Genomic DNA, 16,943 nt, shown 5'->3' with positions numbered 1-16,943 from the left:
CACTACAATCTGCCAATGAAAGGCTCCTGGTACAACCACCACAACAGGGCCCTAAATCACTAGCCTGACTCCTCTCTTCTGTAGTTCCCTGGTGGTGAAACAAGTTACCAATCTCCATCCAATCTGCAGAGTCCCTCTAAATCTTTAAAAAAAAAGACTAAAGACTCAGCTCTTTTGCCATCACCTTTGCACTTGATGGACTGGAAAAAATCTGCTTCTATGCATTTTATGCACTCTATGCATTGCCCCTTCCTCTTGGCACCTACATCCTATCGGACTCAAACTTAGCATTATGGCACTTACTCTTATTGTTCTCTCCTGATTAGATCCTTGCTCATGTTGTATCAACTCTCTGTTGTACGTCACTTTGGATAAAAGTGTCTGCTAAATGAGATTGTAAATTGTAAAAACACTGAACCACAATGTCCAGCCACTGTCCTGGTCTTGGAGGGTAACATCTCAACCAGCTCGTAGTAATAGCCCTGATACATCCAAGTATCAGGATTTTGAAGAGATAGATGTCCTTCTCTTGAGTTATGTCACCAAGCATCAATCACAGCTACAAAATCCGGGGGTCCCTGGGAAGAGTCTGAATAACCCTGTCCCAGAATGTTTGTATTTTCATACATAACCAGAAAATATGTGAGTGATAAGCATTTATCTGCCCACACTGTCTCCGGCATTGCTGTTGCTCATCCAATGGTTTATTTTTTTATGTGGGGTGTAATAAAAAAGCGAATGAAGTTCTCCCATCTGGATTCCCTCCATCTTTTAGAGCTACTTCGACAGTTTAATGTTCAATTCTAGTTCCCATTTCAGTTTTACACATCTTGAATTTCTTCCGTTTTGTTCACATGTTTGCTTTTTAAAGATAATTCTGTTTGTACAAACCTATTCGGTGTAACTTTATTTCAGGTTTCCAAACGATATCCAGCAGTCTGCTCTGACGATCGATCACTTCCTCGTATTCGACGATAGTTTTCTGAAAAACTCGGAATATTTCTTCAGCAGCAGCAGTTAGTCGCTCGTTCATTAACTCTCTCAAACACTGAACTGAAGACATTGTTGCTTTATTACAAGTGAGATGTTTTACTGTCCTGCTGTGGGACTTCTTCCACGCACAGTACCAAGCAGCTAACGTGACTAGCTCCTGTGTTGTTTACTTCCGCTGGATGTTATACTGTTAAGTTCCGACAGCGGAATCTTTTTTTTTTTCCGTTCCGCTTGTTGAAACGAGATGTCTCAGTGTCATTTGTGGCTTAAATAAGCAGCAGTAACTACACAGAAGTTTTATGTGTTTAAACTAGACATAATAACTCATAACTCAGACATGAGAAAATTCATTACATAAAGGTTTGAGGTACTTGCACTTTAAAGTGATCTATTTTGTGCAGTTTTTGATATCAATTGCACAAAGAATTGTAATATTATTGTATTGTACATTTATTTCACAGCTGTTTTTTTTTTTTTTTTTTTTTTTTAATCAGTATGTTTACGTAGAAACTTCAGTCTTTTCCTGCTTCTCCTGTGGAGACTCCTTAATTTAAGGCAGCATGCCAACCAGAGTAAAAGATAGCAGCTTTATGTGTTGACCTATTGACCTGTGCAGTTCATCACTCACACAAAATGGTGTGTTATTTCTTAAGGAGCCACTGGCCTAAAAAAACCCTCACATAATTTGCTTATAGTTTTAGGATTTGTTGTAGTCAAGACCAAGGAGATGGTTGTTGATTTTAGGAGGACCAGGGCTAGGATAAATACCATTTCCATTCTTGGACAGGAGGTGGAGGTGGTGGAGGGATAAAGATACCTTGGAATCCACCTCGACCACAGACTGGACTGAAAATGCAACACAGAGGGTGTCTGCAGGAAGGGACAGGGGAGACTCTACTTCTTGAGGAAGCTTAGATCATTTAATGTGTGCTGTAAGATGTTGCAAATCTTCTACCAGCCTGTTGTGGTGAGTGCAATATTCTATGCTGCTATCTGCTGGGGCAGCAGCATCAGAACCAGGGACAAAAATACTGAAGTAAGTGATCAGGAAGGCTGGTTGTGTTCTGGGGACTCCTCTGGATACACTGGAGCTGGTTGTGGAGAGGAGGATGCTGCACAAACTGTTAAACATCATGGAAAACATGTCACATCCCCTCCAAGACCTGCTGGTCAAACAGCGGAGCACTTTCAGTCAGAGATTTTATTCAGCTCCGCTGTGACAAAGAACGCTACAGGAAGTCAGTCCTGCCAACTGCCATCAGTCTGAACAATGACTCTCCTCTGTGCCAGGAGAGGGGACTCCTCTGACAGTGAAGACACACTGCTCACCTGGACTTGTATTTTATTACATTATTCATCACATGTTATATTTCAGATTCATATTTTGATCAGCTTTTAAGTACTGTCTGTATATACTGTCATTATATGTATATACATCCAGTAAATCATTTAAGAATCAATCTACACTCAATTGTAACATCCATGGACAATCATGCATCTTACTACCTCATCAACATCCACCTGTCTTGCACTAATGTACAGTGTACTATAGCATATTAACATCAGTGAGCAGTGTATACTCAGCAAATGGTATATTATAGTGATATCTCTAGTCTCTATTCTATTTTTTAGTAATTCTATTTATTTTTATACTTGAGTTAGTATATTAAGTTATTGTGTATTAGCATTTAATTCTATTTGTTTCTTTTACCTATACCTAATTGTTTTTGTATTTTGATTTATGTGAAGTGGCTGCTGTAACACTTTGATTTCTCTTTGGGATTAATAAAGTCATCTATCTATGTATGAACCTGGTATACTTCCTGAATATTATCATCTCATGAAGCAAGGTAATATCAAAATAAATACATGAGATCAGAAACAAAGCATTTTGTTGTCTGTTTGTTTAGGCATTTATTGTACATATTACTAACACTTAATGTCACTTTAAGTTTTCCTAATCATCCAATCAATTAAATTACAAGTATCAGTCTGAAAAGCCATCATGACAAAAATATTTAATTGGTAATAAAATGTGTTGACTACACCATGTAGTACATCATCTATAATTTGTGTGTGTCACCTTAAACCAGGGGGAAAAAAATACATATAAATTATAAAACTGAAAAATAAACACCTCAGACAAGAAGACTCTACTTGGCAATATTAAAACTTAAGTGAGCATACAGCTGAATTTTTTTGAACTTTTCTGAACTAATATTTTTATATCTGAGTAAGGAAGACAGTCTTGTTTTCTTCTCCCATTGGACAAAACTTTCTCGAATTCCAATTCTAACCTGTGTGGGTTCTCATATGCAGTTTTAAGTTGCCCTGTTGAGAGAATCTTTTCTCACAAGTGTTACATGAGTATGGCTTCTCACCTGTGTGGACTCTCATATGCACTTTTAATTTGCACAGTTGAGAGAATCTTTTCTCACAAATGTTACATGTGTACGGCTTCTCCCCTGTGTGTGTTCTCATATGCATTTTTAATGTGCCTGGCTTAGAGAATCTTTTCTGACAAGTATTACATGTGTACGGCTTCTCCCCTGTGTGTGTTCTTATATGCTGTTTTAATGCGCCCAGTTGAGAGAATCTTTTCTCACAAGTGCTACATGTGTACGGCTTCTCACCTGTGTGTGTTCTCATATGCAGTTTTACTGTGCCCAGATGAGAGAATCTTTTCTGACAAGTGTTACATGGGTACGGTTTCTCGCCTGTATGGCTTTTCATATGCACTTTTAATTTGCACAGTTGAGGGAATCTTTTCTCACAAGTGATACATGAGTACGGCTTCTCACCTGTGTGGATTCTCATATGCACTTTTAATGCACCAGGTTTAGAGAATCTTTTCTCACAAGTGTTACATGTGTACGGCTTCTCCCCTGTGTGTGTTCTCATATGCAGTTTTAAGTTGCCCAGCTCGGAGAATCTTTTCTGACAAGTGATACATGTGTGCGGCTTCTCGCCTGTGTGGACTCTCATGTGGCTTTTCAAGTTTGACATTCGACAGAATGCTTTTCTACAGGTTTCGCAGTTATAAGGCTTCTCACCTGTGTGGACCGTCATATGCTGTTTCAATGCTCCCCGCTGACAGAATCTCTTTTCACAAGTGTTACATTTGTGCGGCTTCTCACCTGTGTGGATTCTCAGGTGTTTGTTCAAATTGGACTTGCACTGAAAAGCTTTCCCACAAGTATTGCATTTTAAAGACTTTTTTCCTGTATAAATATTATTGTGAATCTTTGATGTGGCAGAGTTGCCTTCAATGTTTGTGTGATTTTTTCTTCTGTGATGTCTCTTGGGTTTTGTCTCTGCATTCCCAGTTGATCCTGAGTATCCATATTTGCCTCCTTTGTGATCTTGGTTCTCAAGTACATGAGAGTTGTGAGAGAGGAGCTGGTCGTCACTGTTTGGTTTTGGTACCATTAAACTTTTAACTGACATGATTACCATATGTTCTTTCTCTGCTGCACTCTGAGTTTCATCAGAGTCCTCCGTCTGATCTTCACTGTTGTCACTTTCCTCACAAGTAGGAGTCCACATAAAGGTTTCAGTTTCCTGCTTCAGCACCAGCTGTGCTCCCTCCAGACTGGTGCAGAGTTCCTCCTGTTCCTCTTTAATCTGTGGAGGCTCTGGGTCCTCTTGGTCCAGACTGGAGTTCCTCTCCTGGTTACAGAGCTGCTGGTCAGTGAGAACCTCCTCCTCCTTACAGACATGTTGCTGTGTGAGCTCTGGAAGGACAAAGGGACAGAAGAAGTAGGTTACTAGGGTGATGACAGAAAACCAGATATCTGAGCACATAAAGATGCATTTAAACTACTGAGATCTTAGATCTTTTAGAGCTACTTCGACAGTTTAATGTTCAATTCTAGTTCCCATTTCACTTTTACATATCATGAATTTCTAGATCAAAAACCACTATACTTAGACCTGTCAAACCTGGACTAGATTATCATGGAGACTCCAGAGAATCAATAAAACACAGTTTCAGATTTGTGAAACCTTTCTTCTATTTGTGAAAATGCAAAAAAGGGCAATTTCACTCCTTTTTTGCATCCAGACCATATTAGACCAGGTCCACATCAAAAACCACTATACTTAGACCTGTCAAATCTGGACTAGATTAACATGAAGAGATGCACAAAAAAAGCCTGCTGGAGCCATACCCTAATTCACCAGGAAGTCAGCCATTTTGAATTTAATTTCAATTTTTGCGCATTTCCAAGCATTGTATTTCAACAAACTCCTCCTAGAGATTTAACCCCACCAACACAAAACACAGTTTTGTCAGTGTCATCTAAAGAACTTTGTGATGAAAAATTATAAAAATCTTGAGTTTTAGCTGAACGCCCTTGCCGTAGCAATGCAGCGATGATTGATGTTTCGCCATAAAACAAGAGGTCCTTATAACTCCAACGTACATTGTCCAATCTGCCCCAAATTTCTCATGCTTCATGAGGGTCCTATCCTGAATACATCTATGTGTCAATATTGAGACATACTCATAGCGTCACCTACTGGTGACAGGAAGTTACATGTTCTGTACTTTTATGAGTTGTACCAAGCAGGATGAACAGATCCATCTGAAATTTGATTAGAAAAGCCTTAAGTCTTTGATGATTCCATATTGTGAAAATGGTGAGTTTTCACTGGATGCCTTTGCTGTGGTGGTGTGGCAAATTTCAATGTTTCGCCATGAACAAACAAAGTGTTACAACTTGACTCTTCATGATCAGATCTTTTCCAAATTTCCCATGCTTCATAAATGTTCCGGTCTGAGGGCAAGGATAGGCTCATATTGAGTCATAGTCATAGTGCCACCTACTGGCAACAGGATGTCTTAAGCGCCACTCTTTTGCTAACTACTCCTAGTTGGTTAGCGAGAAACACATAAAATTTGGTCAGCCAAGGTGTAAGACCTTGATAATGATAACTCCTGAAGCTTTTGAGTTTTCATCAAAAGTCGTTGCCATGGCAACGCATTGTTCGCCACAATGTACGAAGCTGTTTTTAAGGGGCTAGACATGCTTGAAAACTCACAAAATTTTGACACACATGACGGGTCTTAAAAAATCTGTAATACTGCATAGGTGGCGGGCATGGGTGTGGCAGAATGGCTAGACAGCGCCCCCTACAATATTTCAACGAAGCAGCCCCAGTAGCAGGCAAAATAGTGGACAAAGGAAGTGATGTTTATCTCCTTCTTGCAATGTCTGAAAACAGCCCGGAGAAAAACTTGGTTTCAGGTCAGGTTGGTTGTGCCTGGTACATGGCATACATTGTAAACAAATCTGATCCATTAAATCTGTATTGTCACTGTGTTTTCTATAGGGAGCAGAAAGGATACATCAATAAAATTGTGAGGGGTAGATGGAAAGGAGGGGCAGAGGAAAAGAGGGAGAGAAGAAGGAAGGACATAAAGAGTGAAGGAAAGGCAGTGAGAAATAATAGCAAAAGAGAAGTAAACAGGAAAAGCACAGAAAATTGGCGGGAAAAAAAAAAAAGTAAAATGACAGATAAAGAACAATAGGGACATTGTTATAGGGAGAAATCTTCAAATGGGCCAATAAATCTTCAGGTCACCCACAACTTAGCATTAAACTCAAAACTCAAAAAATACACTGGAAGCTGATAGAGTTTAATGTGAATAGGTTTACTGTGCATATAAAAAGATACAGAGCAAACCGAGACTTCCTTGTCCCGGGACAAAGAAAAAACCTGATGCAAAAGCATAAAACCTCATATTATATACTTTTCATAACTCCTCCTATCGTGGAGCTTAGTTTCTAGTCTCTACCTCATTTTTTACCTCTTTGCACTCTCACTGGCACATTCGACATGGGAAGGCAGTTTTCCACCATAACATGGTGGAAGCTATGCATATGATCATGAGAAACGCAGGAATATGGAAGAGAGGAGATAGAAAGAAGGAAGGAAAAAAGTAAGTTAGATAGACAGAAATGTACAGAATGTAAATGGGCCAGACAGTAAGACTGAAGGAAACTGAGACAAAAGCAGGACATTCAAACGACAGTTGGTCTGGAAAGGAGTAAGAGGATATCAGGAAGAAACAAAGACTGAGTTACATATAGAGGTTTTAGTAGTAGTTAAAAGGCTCCATAGGTACTTGAAACATTAGTAATAGTATTAGATATATTAGGGATGCAACCAAAAGGTGGACTGGGAAATCCCAATCGGAAGCTGTGACTCGGATGCCAACTTCAGCCTCGTTGAATTTCTTCCGTTTTGTTCATCTGTTTGTTTTTTAAATATAGTTATGCTTGTACAAACCTATTCTGTGTAACTTTATTTCTGGTTTCCAAACGATATCCAGCAGTCTGCGCTGACGATCGATCTCTTTCTCGTACTCGACGATAATTGTCTGAAAAACTCGGAATATTTCTTCAGCAGCAGCAGTTAGTCGCTCGTTGATGAGCTCTCTCAAACACTGAACTGAAGACATTGTTGCTTAATTCCGAGTAAGATGTCTCATTGCCCTTCCATGCACAGTACATACAGCAGTTACCACGCCTATGTTCTGTCTGTCACGTCCGTGTTTACTTCCGCCGGATGTTCTTCTTCTTCGTCGTTGTTGGCGGATCGCAAACCAACTTTAAAGATGATATATATATATATATATATATATATATATATATATATATATATATATATATATATATATATATATATATATATATGTGTGTGTGTGTGTGTGTGTGTGTATATACCATTTGCTGAGTATACACTGCTCATCGATGTTAATATCCTATAGTACACTGTACATTAGGGCAAGTCAGGTTGACATTGATAAAGTAGTAAGATGCATGATTGTCCATGGATGTTACTTGAATAATTGAATGTATATACATATAATGACAGTATATACAGATGGTACTTTAAAGAGTATCAAAATATGAATCTGAAATATAACGTGATGGATAATGTAATAAAATAAAAATCCAGGTGAGAGTCATTGCACAGACAGGAATGGCAGAAATTACATCCTTGAGCGTTCTTTGTCACTTTGTGACTGAAAGTGCTCTGCTGTTTGACCAGCAGGTCATGGAAGGAAAGTGAGATGTTCTCCATGATGTTTAACAGTTTTTGCAGCATCCTCCTCTCCACAACCAGCTCCAGTGTATCCAGAGGAGTCCCCAGCACAGAGCCAGCCTTCCTTATCAGTTTGTTCAGGTTGTTAGTGTCCCTGACTCTGATGCTGCTGTCCCAGCAGACAGTAGTGCAGAATATTGCACTCACCACAACAGATTGGTAGAAGATTTGCCACATCTTACTGCACACATTAAAGGACCTAAGCTTCCTCGAGAAGTAGAGTCTGCTCTGTCCCTTCCTATAGACACCCTCTGTGTTGCATTTTCAGTCCAGTCTGTTGTCAAGGTGGACTTCATGGTATCTGTATCCCTCCACCACCTCCACCTCCCCTCAAAGAATGGAAATAGTGTTTAACCTAGCACTGGTCCTCCTAAAATTCACAACCATCCCCATGGTCTTGATCACAACAAATCGTAAAGGTATAAGCAAATTATGTGAGTTTTTTAGGCCATTGGTCCCTTAAGAAACAACACATCATTTTTGTGTGATTGTCCTTTTGGTGTCCCTCCCCATAGAGAGTACCTCAAACCTTTTACACAATGAATTTTCCACTTTCAGGTTTTGAAGAGGGCATAAAATATCAACGAGAGGGAAAATATCAACCTGATACAGCAGGCAGTTCTTATGTCTAGTTTAAAGACATAAAGCCTCTGTGCTGTTACTGCTGCTTATTTATAAGCTACAAATGACACCGTCTGAGACAACTCCTTTCAACAAGCGGAACGAAAAAACACAAGATTCCGCTGTCGGAACTTAACAGTGTAACATCCAGCGGAAGTAAACAACACAGGGGCTAGTCACGTTAACTGATTGGTGCCTTGTGCTTGGAAGAAGTCTCTCAGTAGGATAACGAGATATCTTACTTGTAATTAAGCAACAATGTCGTCAGTTGAGTGTTTGAGAGAGTTAATCAACGAGCGACTAACTGCTGCTGCTGAAGAAATATTCCGAGATTTTCAAAAAACTATCGTCGAGTATGAGGAAGAGATCGATCGTCAGCGCAGACTGCTGGACATCGTTTGGAAACCAGAGATAAAGTTACATAGAATAGGTTTGTAAAACCTGAATTATTGTAATAATATACAACAGAACAATCAGCTTTATCTACCACTGCAGTGGTTAAAATTTGTAATTATAGTTTGGTAAAGTTGGAAATATATTCACAGGTTCGAACTTTCCAGATCTAACGTTATAACTCATAACCGAAACGTTGTTAAAACACAAACCTCTTTCCTACCGTAGTAAGGTAGACAACGATCTACAACCTAATTTTCACCAAAACGAGCCGTCCTCTGAGCTGGACTGATAACCTTGCCCTCTATGTTCAACGGCTGTGAGACGAGTGCGCAGGGACTGTCTAGAAAGTGCAATACCGAAAAGACATACTACAGAAATATTCAATGTTTTCAATCCCATACAGTGTAGTGTCCCCGAAATCACTTAACACATCAATGGTCACTTGTTGGTTATACTCACTCAGTTTGGAAAAATGTGCTTTTGTATAATTTGGGGGAATTTTCTATTGGATAAATTATTAAATAACTTCACTCTTATACAGTGTAATACAGTGGAAACCACTTATAGTGATCACGGTTCAGTGATCGACCGCTTATATGGATCGAAAAGCTCGGGACTGAATCAGTCCTTTATAAATGCTGTTTAAATAATTTGCTTATATTAATCAAGTAGCCTGCTTACAGTGTTCATTTTGGGTCTTTTCATACATGAAAACATATTGAAATTTTTTAAACTATGGTAAATCTATTTTCTTTGTTTATCTTACTCCCTTAGTACACGTATGATGTGTATTTTGAAGCTGCAACACCATTATCAGGCGTTGCTGCCCACCTCCACAGGTTTGTGCAGGGTGGGGGTGTGTTTATTTGTAACCACCATGAAACAATCAGAAAATAATGTTTCCCTCTTCTCATTCACCGGCTTTCTCACTACCACTGCTCGCTCTCCTCATCCACTCTCTAGCTCACTCAACCACTGCTTCTTTCTCTTTCTCTCTGTCTCTCTCTCTTTCTCTCATCTTTTTAAAAATGAGTGAGGAAGCCATCAGCAAAGCCTAACTTTACTTTTCATGTTATCAAACAAAGAGAAATGTCCTCCTCTCTTCCTAGTAATATTTTTGTCTTCCCTCATGGCAGGGTTATACAGCGTTACAGGTTGTGTTTCTCTCCTAAAGTTGAATCTAGTTAAAGAGTGATGTGGCCCATTTCATTACTTTGTATTCATGTAATAAATATACAAATGTCAATTAGATGATAATCTGCATGAGAAATTAAGAAAAAGAAAAAAAAAATGGTTATAATAATCATCCGCTTATAGTGATCAATTTGACCTGGATGGATGTGATCACTATAAGTGGTTTCCACTGTATTCAATTACTTCATTCTTATACAGTGTAGTACCATCAAATTCAGTTCAATAACCAAGGCTCTGCTATTGATTATACTACAACACTTAGTTTGGGAAAAGAAACGGGGGCAGGGGCTCCCACGGAAAGAGTCTTGGGGGCCTTGCAGCTGCGTGGGGGCAATGCAGGGGCTGCAGGGATGTTAGGGGTCTTGTGGGTGGTTGGGGACAGGGTAAGGGGGCTAGTATAGTCCAATAAGTTGGTCCAGGTCCAGGTGAGCCGGTTTGAGGCAGTCCATGGAAACGTGTTCCGACATGCTGCTGATGCCCACCACAACATGCTTGCCCCTAGTTTCAAGGTCGCGGAACAGGCTGTTGTAAAAAGGCTGCAGGGGTCCACGGTGGGCATCATGGTGGATGAAAATATACTCTGCTGCCTGCAGGCTTGTGGGGAAGTGAGACTGGGGGAGGCCATGTTGTGAAGTGGGGACGAGTGCAAAAACCCTGACATTATCCAGGAGTGTGGTCCATTGGTGAATTGCAGACCAGGGAGCTGTGGTGTTGGGGATGAAATCCCTCGGGACCTGCAGAGGTTGGCCGTAAACCAGTTCAATGGATGAGGACTGGAGGTCCTCTTCTGGGGCAGTCTTGAGGCCCAACATGAACCACGGGAGCCTGTCAACCCAGCTGCTGTCCTTTAGGCTGCCCACAAAGTGGCCGTCATGGAGCAATGAAACTGCTCGCTTAGCCCATTAGCCTGAGGGTGGTCAGCAGTGGTGCAGTGGAGTTTCACTCCCAAGCTCTCTGTGCATCTCAGAGCTTGGACATGAACTGTGGACCCCTGTTGGAGGAGAGGTCAGATGGGGCGCTGAACTGGGCAACAAGGGTACCAATGAACGCCTGTGGTACCTTGGTGGAGGTTGACGACACCAGCGGGATGGCTTCTGGCCATCAGGTGGTCCTGTCCACCATGGTGAGGAGGTGTGTGGAATTGTGGGAGGGGGGCAGCAGGTCTACCAGGTCCACTATAACATGGTCAAACCTCCTTTCAGGCACTGAGAACTGTGCGGGGGGGCTTTGGTGTGGCGGTGCACCTTAGCATGCTGGTACTCCACGTAGGAGTCAGCCCAGTCCCTCTCAAATCTTTCTTTAGGCCATGCCAGACAAACTGCCTTTCAGCATCTGAAACAGAATCTGCAGATTCAGCATTGTCGGATGTCTGCATTTTTGGTGCAACTCTAAGATAAGGCCCCCTTCATAAACGGTTTATAAACATGAATTGATGGCTTAATTGATGGTTAATAAATCATTTACCAATGCTTTATAAATTGTAAGCCATTGATAAGCATGATTTTTGAAAAATCCCCCCTTTCTATACAACCATAACATTTGCTTTATCTAATTCTTAAGGAGATGCCTCCAATGTACTGTTCAACTACTTACTGATGACTTAAAAAATGTGATACACTAACCCTTTATTAGTAACTTTTGAGATCTAATGTCTTATCAGAAAGTCATTTAACCCTTTATTAACGATTCATAATCATCAGCAGTCCTGCAGTTGTAAATGATTATCAATCATTAATAAAGGGTTATTGTGTTAACATGTTATGTGTCAATGTTAATGGTTTATAAATGATTTATAAAGCATAAGTAAATATTTATAATTATTACTTAATTAATTAAGTCATTAATTAATGCTTATAAAGCTTTTAGAAGGGTGTTTGTATTGGTTTCATTATCATAGTTATAATCTGCGATGTGAGCCACCGACCAGAGCTTGGCGAGCCACATAAGGCTCCTGAGTAATGCAATGAAGAACCCTGGATTAAGCCATTAATTAATGCTTTTAAACCTTTTATAAAGGGTGCCTTATCAAAAAGTAGTACCACTTCTTTTATTACCCTTTCTCCTTTGTCCTTCCAGAGCTCCCTCAGCAACATGTCTGTAATGAAGAGGAGGAGGTTCTCACTGACCACCAGCTCTGTAGCCAGGAGAGGACCTCCAGTCTGGACCTAGAGGACCCAGAACCTCCACAGATTAAAGAGGAACAGGAGGAAGAGCTCTGCACCAGTCTGGAGGGAGAACAGCTGGTACTGAAGCAGGAGACTGATTTCTTAAAGTCAAGTCCTAATTACTTAAGTGATCACAGTGACTGGACTCTAGTTTTGAGTTGTGATCAAAGTGAAGCAGAGAAAGAGCCTCCAGACAACATCTCAACTAAAAGGATAAGATCTGAATCTGACAGAGAGAGCTCTGGAGTATCTGAACCAACCACTGACCATCAGCTCATCTTTCACACCTCTTATGTGGGAAATAACCAGGAACACAAAAGTGACACCCATAGAAATGCAACAAAGCCAACGGAAAAACATGAGGGCACCTCAACATTGTCTAGAAACATTACACTAAATATAAATAAGGAGCAGAACACGGTAATGACTAGTAATTCTCAGCCCAAACTAAATGACAAACCTTTCAAGTGCAACAGCTGCAGTAAAGACTTTTATGTGTATAAACAACTAAAAGTTCACCTGAGGACCCACACTGCTGAGAAGCCTTTCAGTTGTACAGTCTGTGGAAAGACATTCAGCCTTAAACGTTACCTCACACAACACATGATAACCCACTCAGCTGAGAAGCCGTACGCTTGCAGCAGATGTCGGAAGAGTTTCCGGCGTTTACAGCATCTACGGATTCACATGACACGTCACACAGGTGAGAAGACTTACAGCTGTGTTTACTGTGAGGAGGTGTTTTTTTCTTTTTACAAGCTCAGCATACAGATAATCCTTATAACTGCAGCATTTGGCAAGAGCTTTGACTGTAAGAGAAATCCTGAGAGTGTATGTTTGAAGCCATAGAGACAAGAGACTTTCAAGTGCAGCCTCAAGAGTTTGAGTGGCTCAATCCTGAACAAACATATGAAGTTTAGGGGTGAAATGATTAATTACTCAACAGATAACCAGTTGTTGTTTTAATAATTGACTAATTTTTAAAGTAATTTTTCAAGCAAAAAGGCTCCATATTCCCAGGTTCCACCTTTTTAAATGTAAAGATTTATTCCTTTTATCTGTTTTATATCATTGTAAACTCCAGAGCTCCTACAGCAACATGTCTATAATGAAGAGGAGGAAGTTTTCACTGACCAGCAGCTCTGTGACCAGGAGAGGAACTCCAGTCTGCACCAAGAGGACCCAGAACCTCCACAGATTACAGAGGAACAGGTGGAGCTCTGCACTAGTCTGGAGGGAGAGCAGCTGGTACTGAAGCAGGAGACTGATTTCTTAAAGTCAATCCCCAATTATTTAAGTGATCACAGTGACTGGACTCTAGTTTTGAGTTGTGATCAAAGTGAAGCAGAGAAAGAGCCTCCAGACAACATTTCAACTGAAAGGATAAGATCTGAATCTGACAGAGAGAGCTGTAGAGTATCTGAACCAACCACTGACCATCAGCTCATCTTTCACACCTCTTATGTGGGAAATAACCAGGAACACAAAAGTGACACCCATGGAAATGCAACAGAGCCACAAAAAAAACATGAGGGCACCTCAACATTGACTACAAACATTCCACCAAATATAATTAAGCAGCAGAATGACAAACCTTTCAAGTGCAACAGCTGCAGTAAAGACTTTTATGTGTATACACAACTGAAAGTTCACCTGAGGACCCACACTGCTGAGAAGCCTTTCAGTTGCACAGTCTGTGGAAAGACATTCAGCCTTAAACGTTACCTCACGCAACACATGATAACCCACTCAGCTGAGAAGCCGTATGCTTGCAACAGATGTCAGAAGAGTTTCCGGCGTTTACAGAATCTGCAGATTCACATGAGAAGTCACACAGGTGAGAAGCTGTGTTTACTGTGAGAAGGTGTTTTTTTTACAAGCTCAGCATACAGATAATCCTTAAAACTGCAGCATTTGGCGAGAGCTTCGACTGTAAGAGGAATCCTGAGAGTGTATGTTTGAATCCATAGAGACAAGAGACTTTCAAGTGCAGCCTCAAAGGAAAAGAGTTCGAGTGGCTCAATCCTGAAGAAACACATGAACTTTAGGAGTGAAGTGATTAATCACTCAACAGATAACCAGTTGTTGTTTTGATAATTGACGAATTTTTAAAGTAATTTTTCAAGCAAAAAGGCTCCATATTCTCAGGTTCCACCTTTTTAAATGTAAAGATTTACTCCTTTTATCTGTTTTATATCATTGTAAACTCCAGCGCATGTCTGTAATGAAGAGGAGGAGGTTCTCACTGACCAGCAGCTCTGTGACCAGGAGAGGAATTCCAGTCTGGACCAAGAGGACCCAGAGCCTCCACAGATTAAAGAGGAACAGGAGGAACTCTGCACCAGTCTGGAGGGAGAGCAGCCAGTACTGAAGCAGGAGACTGAAACCTTTATGTTGACTCCTACTTGTGAGGAAAGTGACAACGGTGAAGATCAGACTCTGGACTTAGATCCGGTTGAAACTCAGAGTGCAGCAGAGAAAGAGCATGTTGTCAGTATGTCAGTTAAAAGCTCAGTGATACCAGATCCAAACAGGGAAGACCAGCTCCTCTCTCACAATTCTAATCTAACTGAGAGCCAAGATCACAAAGGAGGCAAAGAAGGAGATTCAGGATCAACTAGAAACGCAGAGCCGAAACCAAAGAAGAGACATCACAGGAGCAAATATCGCACCAACAATGAAGACAACTCTACCACATCAAAGATTCGCAGTAATTCCATTACAGGGAAACAGTGTTTTAAATGTGACACTTGTGGGAAAGCTTTTAAGTGCAAGTCCAAATTGCATATACATCTGAGAGTTCACACAGGTGAGAAGCCATACCCATGTAACACTTGTGAGAAAAGATTCTCTCAGCTGGGCGCATTAAACCTACATATGAAAGTCCACACAGGTGAGAAACCGTATAACTGCAAAACCTGTGGAAAAGGATTCTATCGAATGACAGATATGAAAAAGCACATGAGAACCCACACAGGTGAGAAACCGTACCCCTGCAACTCCTGTGGGAGGAGATTTAGTGACATGACAGCAGTGAAAGTGCATATGAGAATCCACACAGGTGAGAAGCCGTACCCATGTAACACTTGTGGGAAAAGCTTCTCTCAGCTGGGAGCATTAAAAGTGCATAAGAGAATCCATACAGGTGACAAGCCGTACAATTGCAAAACTTGTGGGAGAGAGTTCTGTCGTAGACATCAATGGAAGATCCATATGAGAACGCACAAAGTGGGAAAAGATACCATACTTGAAAAGACACATAAGAATTCATACAGATGAGAAGCTGTACACTTGTTAAACATGAGGGAGAGCTTTGTGTTGACTTTACAGTCTACATGAGAAGAACCTGCTGCAACAGGGAAAAGATTCTGTCATATGTTTGAGTTGGAAAGCATATAATTGTCCATACAAGCAAGTAGCCTTGTATTTGTGAAACGTTGGAGAGGATTCAGTTGTAGTGATTCATGGACAACATGCACAGGTGAACGACCATATAATTGCAGCATTTCTGGGATTTGTTTTTTCTCAAATGACATATTGAAAGAAACAATCCATAAACAGGACAAACCATCAGGCTGAAACTCCCATGGGCAAGTGTTTACCAACTAAAATGAACAAACTTTTGCAATAGCTGCGTCTTTGTTAGTGAATATAAAATATTTCCCATTAAGAAGAGATCACAATATTTTAGTGTAATGAAGTGGTACATTGTCAACAATACCATCAAGTATTGTTGAACTCACCTCTTGCTGGTTTTTCTTTCAAATTAAGGTATTACTTTTATTTCTGTTTCAACAGTTTCTATCTCCTTGTTTTGAATTAAACAAAGACTTAAAATCCAGGTACTTCAAGTAGTGCTTGATATTTTCAAATAATGCCCATTATACATTTTTGCAATCAAATGTACTGGGTCTTGTTATATAGTAAAATAAAACAGTGATGTTGCTCACTCTAAAATATAAATTTTGACTTTTTAACTATAACTTAGACAACCAACAGAGCAGGGTTGTGAATTAATTTACTGATTGGCATTTCTTTGTTTATTTTCAGTACATCCCTAAACTTGAGTTGTTGGATTGTTAGTTTCTACAAATGTTAATGATTGACCTGTTAAATGATTTTATTTCTCTATTTTAGTGTACTAAATCAATAATGTGAGTGGATTTCAGGCTCTCTGATGTCAAAACAAAGAAAACCTCTAGTTCTGTATGCTCTCTTAAGTTTTCATGCTGCCAATTGGAGTTTTTTTTTTGTCTGCAGGGTTTATTTTCAATTGTATAATTTTTATGTATTTTTTCCTGATTTAACTTGAGATAAAATTTGCTTCTTTAGAGATGACACGCATAAATTGTTGATGATTTACTACATGGTGTAGTAATCACATTTTATTAACAATAAAATATTTTTTCATGATGGCTTTTCAGTCTGATATTCTTAATTTCATTAATTGGAGGATTAGGA

At 40.0% G+C, this 16,943-nt stretch overlaps 2 protein-coding genes and 1 long non-coding RNA gene across 5 annotated transcripts in view; 1 reads left to right on the top strand and 2 right to left on the bottom strand.

The window, feature by feature from the left end:
• LOC122999808 (zinc finger protein 252-like) overlaps positions 1–7,543 on the bottom strand; it is a 37,115-nt gene extending 29,572 nt beyond the window's left edge. Inside the window, exons 1-2 of one of the 3 annotated variants that reach the window (XM_044377060.1) lie at positions 7,288–7,543; positions 4,131–4,727 (exon numbers count right to left, since the gene is read on the bottom strand). In XM_044377060.1, coding sequence (XP_044232995.1) covers positions 4,131–4,727; positions 7,288–7,459 — 769 coding nt within the window. In that variant the 5' untranslated portion in view covers positions 7,460–7,543. The remainder of the gene's footprint in view (positions 1–4,130; positions 4,728–7,287) is intronic. The other 2 variants (XM_044377069.1, XM_044377080.1) reach the window with 2 other exon arrangements.
• A 1,305-nt stretch (positions 7,544–8,848) lies between these two features.
• LOC122999932 (zinc finger protein 569-like) lies at positions 8,849–16,895 on the top strand. The gene is made up of 4 exons (XM_044377306.1): positions 8,849–9,157; positions 12,394–13,185; positions 13,567–14,319; positions 14,695–16,895. Exons 1-4 carry the CDS (start codon positions 8,986–8,988, stop codon positions 15,759–15,761), a joined length of 2,784 nt encoding a protein of 927 aa, XP_044233241.1. The 5' UTR covers positions 8,849–8,985; the 3' UTR covers positions 15,762–16,895.
• LOC122965398 overlaps positions 14,343–16,943 on the bottom strand; it is a 45,017-nt gene continuing 42,416 nt past the window's right edge. Inside the window, exon 3 of the long non-coding RNA XR_006398220.1 lies at positions 14,343–14,828. This is a non-coding gene — a long non-coding RNA (uncharacterized LOC122965398). The remainder of the gene's footprint in view (positions 14,829–16,943) is intronic.

This window comes from Thunnus albacares, chromosome 2 (genome assembly GCF_914725855.1).
Source record: "Thunnus albacares chromosome 2, fThuAlb1.1, whole genome shotgun sequence".
NCBI lineage: Eukaryota > Metazoa > Chordata > Actinopteri > Scombriformes > Scombridae > Thunnus > Thunnus albacares.
This window is presented reverse-complemented; position numbering and strand designations above follow the sequence as displayed.

Coding starts and splice junctions, on each gene's coding strand:
- LOC122999932 (XM_044377306.1), top strand. CDS start 8,986: ATGTCGTCAGTTGAGTGTTTGAGAGAGTTAATCAACGAGCGACTAACT. Junction 9,158..12,393: donor GATAAAGTTACATAGAATAG/GTTTGTAAAACC, acceptor TTGTCCTTCCAG/AGCTCCCTCAGCAACATGTC. Junction 13,186..13,566: donor TCACATGACACGTCACACAG/GTGAGAAGACTT, acceptor TGTAAACTCCAG/AGCTCCTACAGCAACATGTC.